Genomic DNA, 11,683 nt, shown 5'->3' with positions numbered 1-11,683 from the left:
CCCCACCCTCACCCCTGGGCCTACCATCTCCCACCCTGTGTCTGATCAGCCTGGAGTCCTGGCCTGAAACCAGACTGTAGCTCCTGGGCAGCCAGCACCACTGGGCAGACAGCAGTGTTCCTGCTCCCTCCCGTCCACAAGGCAGGCCCCACATGTCTTCCTGGCTGTATGGGTCCCCACCCCTCCCTTACCAGTGTTGGAAAGAACATCACCAGATGTCCTGCCTTGCTCCATGAATGACACAGCTGCACCCCCCCTACCCGCCGGGGACTCCTCTGTAGCAGGTGTGCTGGGAACAGGAGAGGTTGAGTGAGCTGCTGGTCCACCAAGAGTGTGGTGAAGACGGAGCAGGTCTGGAGTACCTGTCCTACATTTGTGCAGGAGGGGGACTAAGCCTGGGTAGCAGACCCCTCTGGCAGGGAGCCTTCCCCTGAGGGCTGTGGGAGATGATGGTGACTACTTGCTGAGGGTGAGTCAAGGGGACTGGGCCTGAACAAGGGCCAGTGCTGGTGGGTGCAGGCCCAGCTCCAGGGAGTGACTCAGAGAAGGCCTGGTTATCTCTTTTGTTGTTGTTTTTAAGAGACAGGACCTTACTCTGTTGCCCAGGCTGGAGTACAGTGGCATGATCTTAGCTAACTGTAACCTTGAATTCTTGGGCTCAAGAGACCCTCCTGCCTCACTCAGCCTCCCGAAGTCCTGGGGCCTCTAGGCAGGAGCCCTTTGGCTGTCTCTTGAGGGGAAGGTGTTGACCAGGAAGGTGCTTGTGGGAATCTCCTATCGTTTCATGAATATGTAAGTTCATCACGTTGGACGCTAAAATTTAGGCCCCCTACTTATGCACATTATTACTGCAATACAAATTTGGGGGGAAGAATAGAAAATGAGTTTCCTAGCATGGAACTGTTCACGGTATCTCTAGTCACCTGTGTCTGCTCTGTAGGGTCTGTGGCGTGCCCTCATTTTCACTCCTGATGTCAGTAATTTGTACCATTCCTCACTCTTGCTTCAGTCTTGCTGGGGTTTACCAATATTTTTACTTCTGCCATAGAATCAACTTTTTGGTTTTATTCATTTTTCTCTACTATATGTATATGTTTGTTTCCTGTTTCATTAATTTCTGTACTTAGTTTTTGTTTATTAGCCTTTTTCCTCTCTTCCCTATTTGGAGGTTTTCCCTTTTTTTCTTTAGGATAGTCACAGATTTTCAGCAAACCTTGTTTTCTGACATGGATTTAAGGCTATACATTTTCTTTCTTTCTTTCGTTTTGTTTTGAGATAGGATCTTGCTCTGTCACCCAAACTAGAGTGCAATGGCATCATCATAGCTCACTGCAGTCTCAAACTCAAGCAATTCTCCTGCCTTAGTCTCTCAAGTAGCTGGGGCGATGGCTCTGCCACCACACATGACTAATTTTTCTATTTTTTATAGAGACAGGATCTCGCTCTTGCTGGTCTTGAACCCCTGACCTCACCTGATCCTCCCACCTGAGCCTCCCAAAGTGCTGGGATTACAGGTGTGAGCCATGCCACCCAGCCAAATTTTCTTTTAAACATGACTATCGCTGATTCCTAAGGTTTAATATATTATATTTTTGTTTTCACTTAGGCAAAACAATCTCTACTGTCCATTGTGATTTCTTCCCTAGCCATAAGTGTTATTTCAATGTGTATTGCTACATTATCAAACCTCGGAAGATTTTCCAGTTATTCTTTTCTTGTTGTCTCCTAGCCTCTCTCCTCTCTGGTCTGATGATACACACACACTTAAAATTAATTCAGCCATAGGAAACATGTAGAGGATGCGTGATGGCCCCTATGTCAACGATTTTGATAAATGTTACATGAGCCGTTGAAGAGAATATGTAAACTTCCATTTCTTTTGGAGAGGCATTCCCTTTTGTCAATTTTGCCAACTTTATGAGTTGTGTTCAATCTTCTATATCACCTAATTTCCCACCGGACTGTCCTGTGGATTACCGTGGAGCCATGCTAAAGTCTGCACTGTGATTGTGGGTCTGTCCATTTCTCCCTTTAACTTGATTAAGTATTTTTTTACATATTTTGAAGCTTTCCTTTTGGGTGCATACAACTCCATCTTCTTCATCTGTGATTACTTTTCCTACCATAAAGCCAGCTTTGCCTCATAGGAGTGTAGTTACGCCAGCTTTAGTTTCTGGTTGGTGTGACCATGGTTTTACCCTTGCTAGCATTTTAATTAAACTTTTGTGAGGTTTATTCTAAAAAATTCAGTCTGACAATATTTAATTTTATTGGAGTATATGTATATGATAATTATCAATGTATTTAGTCTAAATCTCCTGCATTGAACCTCTTTTTATTCCATTTTTCGTCTTTTTTCCTTTCTTAGTATTAATCGAAATTTTTTATGAGTTTTTTTATTATTCTATTCCTCCCATTTGCTAGTTGGTAATATTTTATTATGCATTTAGTACTTAAGCAGTAATAAAATTCATGCTTCACTTATGGTTTGATGTAAATTGTTCTTTTTACTATTTCCTGGCCATTGTAAAATTATAATTACAAAGTGACTCATTATTATAAACTGTAATCCTAACATTCATCCTTCAATTATCATGGCCTGATGTAAATCTGTATTTCATCCCTGTGGGCTGACACGATGACCTTCTAGCTCTGTGGGTCCACCTGCCTTCTTGCTGCTTTCTATGCTGTCGATATCAGACATTTTAATTCCACACATATTTTTTTAAGCCCACAATAAATTTTTATTTTCTATAGCTAATGTACATTTAAATGCATTGACATATTTGCTTTTTCTTTTCCTTTCCCTCCGGTACCTCCATGTTTCCATCTGGAGGCATTTTCCCAAACCCTGCATTTTGTTTTGTTTTGTTTTGTTTATTAGTGCATCTCACTGTGGTGAATTCTCTCACTGACCGAGGTGTGCGTCTGGAATGTTACTCCCCTCCTTTGATGAGTCTCACTCCAGGTTGGCGGCTCCTGCCTCTTGGTGCCTGGGATACTGTTCCACTGGCATTGCCTTTGTGGGGGTGGCGGAGGCTCCTGTGGCCCCTTTGATGGTGGTATCTTTTTTGCCTTTTCTGGCTATAATTGATTTTCTCTTTGTTATGGGTTTTCAATGGTTTTACAACAGTGTGCCTAGAAATAGCTTTCTGTTGATCTGTCTTGAAATTTGTAGCCCTTCACGTGGATGTAGACGGGTCCATACTGCATCAGCTTTGGAAACGTCTTACCCATTTTCTCTCCTGCTAGTGTTCTGTTCCATTTCCATCCTTCCCTTTCCTGGACTCAAATCCTTGTATTATTCAGGGGAAAGAGAAAGATCTTAACTCATATTTAAGTTTTCTTCCATATGCAGGTAATATTTTAATATTACTAAAGCTAAATAATGTGGTAACACCCCTTCTCCAACACCACAAAGGAATACTTACGGCTGGGTGACTTTTTTCAGTTTTTTTGAGACAGAGTCTCACTCTGTGCCCTGGGTAGAGTGCTGTGGCATCATAGCTCACAGTACCTCAAACTCCTGGGCTCAAGTGATCCTCCCACCTTAGCCTTCCCAATAGCTGGGACTACAGGCACCCGCCACAATGCCTAGCTATTTTTAGAGATGGGGTCTCGCTCTTCCTCAGGCTGGTCTTGAACTTCTGAGCCAAGGGATCCACCTGCCTCAGCCTCCCAGAGTGCTAAGATTATAGGCGTAAGCCACCGCACATCTGTGTTTGAATTTTTTTTTAAATAGTATAATGGAAAATGAGGCAACACAGTGAGAAAATTTTTCTACTCATAAACTAATAATTCAGGAAATATAACAAATTCTCTACATCTATAGGAAAAAGTCAATAGCTCAATTTAAAAATGGGCAAAAGACTTAAATAGGACTTCCCAGAAAAGGAGGCCCATGTGACTTGTAAATGTTTTAAAATACGCACATTATTCAACTTAGGGAACTGCAAACTACAGCCTCATTTGAATACCAGTTTATGTGCACCAGATTGACAAAAAGCCAGACACTACCAAGTGCTAGGGAGGACATGGAGCAACAGGAGTGCTCCAAACCACCTCTAGGGATACCAACCCTGGCTCGTCCTATAAAGCAAAGGTTTGCACCCCGCTACAGAAAAGATCAACAGCAAAACCAGGCACACGCCTGAGTGTCATTACGGACATGTGCATGGGCACAGCTTTCTGACTATGAAGAAGAGTGTGAACGGTGACCTCTGCCTGCCTGTCTGCATCTGGCCTGCCATCAGCCAGCTCTTCCTGTGAGAAACCACAGGAGTCTGGACACAGAAGATGACCCTAGATTCAACCCAACCACTCCAGTTAATACACTTAAGAACCATTCTGTGCTTGGAAAACAACATTATGTTCTCCAATCTCATATGGAGTTCCTTCCCCCAAAGACCCTTGGGTGGCAGGATCAGCATCCATGTGTCTAATGAAAAATGCAAGTTACTTAAGAATCATGGCTGGCACCTGTAGCTCAGCAGTTAGGGTACCAGCCACATACACCAGGGCTGGCGGGTTCGAACCCAGCCCGGGCCTGCTAAACAACAATGACAAATCCAACAACAACAGCAACAAAATTAGCTGGGCGTTGTAGCGGGCGCCTATAGGCCCAGCTACTTGGGAGGCTGAGACAAGAGAATCACTTAAACCCAAGAGTTGGAGGTTGCTGTAAGCTGTGATGCCACAACACTTTACCGAGGTCGACATTGTGAGACTCTGTCTCAAAAAAAAAAAAAAAATCATGAAGTCCAAATCCGGATGAAAGTTAGCAATGCTCTGTCAGGTGAGCACACACACAACAAGGTCCCTCGAAACTCAAGGGAAGGAAAGCTCAAGTTTTGGAATGGAGATAGATTACTTTGGGAAGAGGGCGAGAGAGGGGAGAGTGGTATTCTCTTCTCTGCTGCTGCTTTGGTTAAGTCACTGCTCTTTGGGTCTCTGCCACTTGCAGGCTGTGACTGTGACCCCCACCTTGAGGAGGGGTGGGGGTGATTTCCCTGGAGGTGAAGGTTCTCGGCCCCACCCACCAGCCTACCCCGCAGCTGCCGGGCTTAGGGTGTGAGCAGGACAAAGAGGAAGTGGCTGAAGGGGAAACAGCTCCAGGAGGAGGCAGGGCAGGAGGTGCAGAGGCCGGAGCCTGCCTGATGAGCTGAGGGTCTTTAGTCTGTGGCTGGAGCCAGGATGGACACCAAGGCAGGGCCCCCACAGGTATGTGCAAGCCCAGGCCCTAGGAGGGGGCTGCTGTTTACCTCCCCAAGGCCTTGTCCTCCCAGCAGCTGCAGGTCATGAAGCCTCCACTGGTGAGGCCAGTCTATGGGGCACTTTGGGAGACAAAGGCCCTTTTCCCACAAGGTATGGGGCGGGATTAGGGGCAGAAACCATACCTGGATGTGTGTGGTGGCCCCTGGGCCCAGCTACCAGCCTGACCCACCGAGCCCCTGAGACCCAGCGCCTGGCCTGGCTGTATGCATGGGCGCTCAGCGCTGCTCCAGGAACCCCCAAACCTAAGGTTTAGGGGGTAGGCCCTATCCTAAGAAGCACCCTGCTTTATGGTGGTACCTGGGCCAACAGGCCTGCTTTGGCCTGTGGGTGTGGCCAGCCAGGGCCCAGCTGACCCCACTCCTAAGCTTCCAGCTCCTTGGGAATGTGCCAGCACCACTCTCCATCCCAGCTGGCTGCAAAGTCCCAGCAGCAGAGGTCACACCCAGCCTGTTCTGGGCCTGAGGGTGGCTGCTCGGCTCCCAGGAAGGGCCACCATGGGGCCAAGGCAGGGCCCCAGCCCTGGGGTAGGGAGAGCAGCTATTTATAGGCAGTGATGAGGGCACCGACCAGCAGAAGCAGAAATGCCACTTTCAGACTCTGTTTCGGTTGTGGTTGAAACAAAGGAACTGAGACCCGATACCCAGACACAACCAAGAGAGAGACCCAGGGAGAACACAGAAAGTGGGGGTGCGTGTCCTGGACACACACAGCACCCAGGGAAAGGCCAGGAACTCAGCCGGCTTCAGGGCCACATGCACCTTGGCTACCACCTGTAGGCCAGCCTGCCCAGGGCCAGCCCTACATCCAGGGTGTGACATTGGAGAAAAGTGGGGAGGTGTTTGGGGGTTTAGTGAGAGTCTAGTGAGAGTCCCCAGGGCAGGTGGAGCAGCTAGTGACTCCAGGCCACCCTATGCAGAAGATGAAGCCTCTTCAGAGAGCCGTGGCCACCATTGTGTGGCCCTGCCGCATGCAGCCCCACAGTACACAGGAAAGAGGGCCCAGCATGGTAGGACTCGGGACTTGGGGGTGGGTGGCCTTAATAGCCTCAGAGCACCCCTGAGCCAGAGTAGAGGACAAAACCAGCTCAGGGAATGGGGCACCCTGACCAGTGGTGGGCAAGGCAAGCCCACCCCAGGCTGCTTGGGGCCTTGATCACATCCCTCTTCAGGGGGCACTGAGGACAGCCAGTGAACATGTGGCCACCTGATCCCCAACATGCAGGCATGGGCCCCTCTCAGCATCACCCTCCCTGACCCTTGTCACCTCTAGTCCCACCCCCACGGCAGCCCTCACCTTCTGGGAAGCCGGGATGGTCTCTGTGTGGGTGCCAGAGAGGCCCACGGCCACCCCAGGCCCTGGTGGGTGATGCCCTGTCTAGTTGCAGGTGCTGGGAATACTGGCCGTGCTGGGGCTGGGCGCTGGGACTCTCACTTACCTCCTGTGGCAACTGCCCCCTCCTCCCACCTGGGGCCAGGAGCACCTTGAGGAAGTGCCCACCAGGTCCTGGGGGCCCCTGGGACAGGAAGTGACGGAGTCCTGCCAGTGAGTGAGCCCACGGGGGCTGTGGGGCAGGTGGCTGGGTCAGAGTGGGTGTGGGAATGGGGTGCATGTGGGGTGCCCTTTGCAATAACAGAAGTTGCAACTTTGGGGCCCCACCGCTGGCAAGCATGGCCACTGCCGGCTAGGCCAACTCCTCCCGCCAGTCTTGTCACTGCCCCCTCCTGCCCCCTCAGCCATCCCTCACACCTTTTTTTCCCTGCTGCTGGGGTCCTGGGGTCCCAGAAGGTCCCCTGGGCAGAGGCATTGGCACCCTACACACACACCCTTCCTCCAGGCCTAGCCCTTCCCTCTGAGTTAGCCCTGCTGTCACCCAGGGCTTTCCATCATGAGGCCGCCCCAGACACAAGAGTTTGCTCTGCTCCGCTTCAGAAGCAACTGTTCCCTGAGGGCAGGCCTGAGGAGAGCCTGGCTCCCCAGTCTGCCCTGCTCTAAGCTAGGCAGCCCCCAGGCTCCTTCCTGGACTCACTCCTGGGTGTCACCCTCCAGCAGGGTGTAGGCTCAGGCCTGCCCTGCCCAGTCTGCCTGGTTGCCCACCTCCCAGCCCCCTTGGCCTGGGCTCAGCCTAGGGACCGCATCGGCAACAATCCCTTGGGTCTGGCCAGCAGGGATGGGGCAGGCAGTGTGAGGTGCCTACACTCAGTCTGGGCCTCATGGCTCTCTCCATAGGCTTGTCCTTGTGGAAAGCATCCCCCAGGACCTGCCATCTGCAGCTGGCAGCCCATCTGCCCAGCCCCTGGCCCAGGCCTGGCTGCAGCTGCTGGACACTGCCCAGGAGAGCATCCATGTGGCCTCCTACTACTGGTCCCTCACAGGGCCTGACATTGGGGTCAACGACTCATCCTCCCAGCTGGTGTGCCCCTGCACCCCCCAAATCTGAGGCTCCATGTCTTCCCCACCCTACTCCAGCCAGTGGTGGGCACACAGCAAGCCATGCCACCCAGCCTGGGCTGCTCCCTCAGGGGCTCTCAGAGCAGGGGTGTCAAGGGTTGGCCTCCAGGGGGACAGAGCACCTGGACTACACCTGAGTGGAGCTTAGCTCCCAAACAAGGGCCACCCCACCTCATCCCAACACCGGAGCCATGGGGGCCTTTGGGGAAGGCATGGGACCTGGTGGGTAAGGCAGAGGACCAGGCGGGGCCCCTCTCACAGCCTGCCTGGCCTTGCAGGGAGAGGCCCTTCTGCAGAAGCTGCAACAGCTGCTGGACAGGAACATTTCCGTGGCTGTGGCCACCAGCGACCCTACACTGGCCAAGGAGTCCACCGACCTGGAAGTCCTGGCAGCCCGAGGTAGTGGCCTGCCCTGTCCTGGGCCCAGCTGCCCTGGCACTGACCACAGCTCTCTTGCTGCCACCGTGAGATGAGACAGGGACCGCAGCACTGAGGGGTGGGGTGAGTGGGAAGGCACACCCCGGAGGGAGCAAGGCCCTGGCTCTGAGCTCCTTTGCTGTGGCTTCACTCAGGGACAGGACTGGTTCCCAGGAGCCAGAAGCGTCATTTTCCATGGGGCAGAGCACAGGTAGCCTCAGTGCCTGTGGAGCCTGCCCTGCTCTGTTGGTGGAAACCTAAGCTGGAGCTCTGGAGCCAGCCACCTGGAGGGACCTCCGTTTTCCTCACTTGTAAAGGGGGATGGTGACAGCATTGACATAGTAGGAGTGTTGTAAGGACACCTGTCAACTCCACCTCAGAGAGTGTAGAGTCAGGCTCACTGTGAAGTTAGCTCAGACAGGAGCCAGCTCATCCTGCCACTCTGAATCTCGCCCAGGTGCCCAGGTGCGACGTGTGCGCATGGGGCGGCTCACCGGGGGTGTCCTGCACTCCAAATTCTGGGTTGTGGATGGGCGGCACGTGTACGTGGGCAGTGCCAACATGGACTGGCGGTCCCTGACGCAGGTGAGTCCTAGGGCCCAGGGAGCCCCCCACCCAAGCTCTTCTCCTCCTACACGCCCTAGGCTTTGCCTGATGCCCCAGCACATCCAGAGAAAGTCACATTTACAACATCAACATCAGGGAAATGGTGGTTGGACGCTGCTCATTAAGTTTTGGAATTCTACATAGCCACCATGCTCTTGCTGTGCAGTCACATTGACGAGATGTCCAGGCCACCTCACCAAGGGACCATGCAGATTACAAAGCATTAGCCCCTTTTGGAAAGAAATGCACTAAAAATGTGTAAGAAAACTACCATGGAAATGGCCACTATGCTTGTCACTTGACAGTGAAACTAATGATGATTTTTTGTTTTCTGTGCTTTGATGCATTTTTAAAAAATAAACATGCATTTCTTTGATTGTAAGCCACACTGAGCACACACCATCAGATTCTCACAGGTGGTGCCACTGAAGAGTGTCACCCAGACCCAGGTGGGGTGGGGTGGGGACCCCCCACAGCCCCACAGAGGGGCCTTGCTCCCTGCAGCAGCTGGCCCTGGCCCTGCAGGTAAAGGAGCTGGGCGCTATCATCTACAACTGCAGCCACCTGGCCCAGGACCTGGAGAAGACCTTCCAGACCTACTGGGTGCTGGGGGGACCCCAGGCTGTCCTCCCCAAAACCTGGCCTCAGAACTTCTCTTCCCACATCAACCGCTTCCAGCCGCTCCGGGGCCTCTTTGATGGGGTGCCTACCACAGCCTACTTCTCAGTAAGGCGGGTCGAAGAGGGGCTGCCCAGACCCCCAGTTCTGCACCTGCTAGCCTGGCCCTGAGGGAAGCTGCCTGCAGACCATAGCCAGATCTCCTCAGGGAGCCAGTCCATGGCATTGGGGCCACATCCCTGGGCCAGGGAGGGCCCCCAGGAAGCTCGGCTCTAAGAGAATAGGCCACACAGTGCTGTTTACAGGAGATAGGTGGCAGAGGGGGCATCATGGGACCCTGAGGGGGAGTCAAGTAGCTTGGGGGCGGGCGTTCTGGACCTTGGTGGGGAGACAGCCAGCTGGGGGGACATTCTGGGATCCTGAGAGTCTCCACAGATGGTGGAGTGCAGCTGAGCAGGGAGCACCTGCAGATCCTCTTCCACTGGAGTGGGGGAGGGGTGGATAGCCCCCTGGGACAGGTCTGCAGCAGAGACTCCACATGGCAGCAAGGGGAGCCTCCTGGATGTGAGGGTCCCACCCCGAGGGGAGTGGAGATGCTTCCATGTGGTGAATGACTGTGGGAGGTCCGTCCACCCTGGATGGGGCCAGCTGCTTCAGCAGAGCCCTGTGCAGAAGGCCCTTCTCATTCCACCTTCCCTGGCATCTCAGCCTCCTTCCTCCACCACCACAAGAGATGTTTTGGGTGATGCATGGTGAGGTCATGGGTCCGGCAGTGCCTTTAGGGATGCCTCCCCTGCCACAGGCTTCACCACCTGCGCTCTGCCCCCGAGGCCGCACCCGGGACCTGGATGCACTGCTGACGGTGATGGAGGCTGCCCAAGAGTTCATCTATGCCTCAGTGATGGACTATTTCCCCACTACACGCTTCACCCACCCTGCCAGGTGGGTCTGACTAGCCTTGGAGGTGGGGGCCTGCTCTGCTGCCCAGCAGCTCTTGTGCCTCCCCCTCCAGCCAGGTCTCCTATGGACCCTGTGTGTAGGAAGGCCCCTGACCACCCCTTCCACAGGTACTGGCCAGTGCTGGACAATGCACTGAGGGCGGCAGCCTTCAGCAGAGGCGTGCACGTGCGTTTGCTGGTCAGCTGCTGGCTCAACACAGACCCCACCATGTTCCCCTACTTGCGCTCCCTGCAGGCCCTCAGCAACCCCTCGGCCAATGTCTCTGTGGATGTGGTGAGGACTCACTCCTGAGGCCAGGTTGTAGGGGAGGCAGAGGCCTCTCACCGTGCCTGACCCTCCTGCCTTGCCTGATGGGCCACCTCTCTGTTTTCCAAAGAAAGTCTTCATCGTGCCGGTGGGGAACCACTCCAACATCCCCTTCAGCAGGGTGAGCCACAGCAAGTTCATGGTCACAGAGGAGGCAGCCTACATAGGTGAGTGGTTGGGCAAAAGTCTGTAGGTGTTGGGCCCAGGTCCAGGACCCAGGAGTCTGTCAACTGTCGCCTGGCCACAGGGGCAGGTGGGAAAATCCTGAGCACTGGGACCCCCAGAAGTTGAGTTAAGACACCTATGTCAGGACACCTGATGTGGGGGGTGTTCCATAAGGAAGAGCTGTCCCCCCCCCAAGCAAGGGGCTACCCTGGCTGGAGTTTGATGACAGCAGAGTGTCCAGTGTGTCCATCCGTCTCCAGGCCTATAGCTGGGGCCACTGTGCCATGATAGGCTGCAGGGGCCTGTCTGCATTGGTACCGTGACCCAGGGTCCCTTCCTACTTACCTGTCCAGGCACATCCAACTGGTCAGAAGATTACTTCAGCAGCACCTCAGGTGTGGGCCTGGTGGTCAGCCAGAGGGCTCCCAGCACCCAGCCGGGTGTGACCCCCGTGCAGGAGCAGCTGAGGCAACTCTTTGAGCGGGACTGGAGTTCGCTCTATGCTGTGAGCCTGGATGGACAAGCTCAGGGCCAGGACTGTGTTTGGCAGGGCTGAGGTCAGGCCCATCTTGGCTCCCTGGCCTCACAGCTCCTGGTGGACACTGGGCCCCCCAGGCCTTCCCTTCTGTCCCTTGGCCTAGGCTTTCAGCAGCTCCTTCAGCCCAAACCTGCCCAGGCTCAGAATTGCTCAAGGCTACTACCTGCAATCTGCCTGGAGGGTGCTGCAAACTATTTACTCCTCTCTGCTCTCCAAATCCAGACCCTCCTAAGCCCGACCCTCCTAAGCTCCACCCCTCCAGAAAGCCCTCCAGGTTGCCCCTCCTCTGACTCTGATAGAACCACTGTCCTGGCCCACAAGCCAGGCCTAAAAAATGTTCTGGTACTTCCA

At 53.6% G+C, this 11,683-nt stretch overlaps 1 protein-coding gene across 2 annotated transcripts; it reads left to right on the top strand.

Moving 5' to 3' along the window:
• The first annotated feature begins 5,002 nt into the window (after positions 1 to 5,002).
• Positions 5,003 to 11,683, top strand: PLD4 (phospholipase D family member 4). 2 transcript variants are annotated; one of them, XM_053595940.1, is made up of 11 exons: positions 5,003 to 5,220; positions 6,191 to 6,280; positions 6,653 to 6,816; positions 7,501 to 7,684; positions 8,001 to 8,121; positions 8,597 to 8,724; positions 9,271 to 9,471; positions 10,166 to 10,305; positions 10,431 to 10,596; positions 10,700 to 10,796; positions 11,148 to 11,683. In XM_053595940.1, exons 1-11 carry the CDS (start codon positions 5,194 to 5,196, stop codon positions 11,348 to 11,350), a joined length of 1,521 nt encoding a protein of 506 aa, XP_053451915.1. In that variant the 5' UTR covers positions 5,003 to 5,193; the 3' UTR covers positions 11,351 to 11,683. The 2 variants fall into 2 exon arrangements, with proteins under 2 accessions (XP_053451915.1, XP_053451916.1); XM_053595941.1 differs by lacking the exon at positions 6,191 to 6,280.

The sequence above is a fragment of the Nycticebus coucang genome, chromosome 6 (genome assembly GCF_027406575.1).
Source record: "Nycticebus coucang isolate mNycCou1 chromosome 6, mNycCou1.pri, whole genome shotgun sequence".
Taxonomy (NCBI): Eukaryota; Metazoa; Chordata; class Mammalia; order Primates; family Lorisidae; genus Nycticebus; species Nycticebus coucang.
Note: the sequence above shows the minus strand (reverse complement) of the source record. Positions and strands in the feature narration are given on the sequence as shown.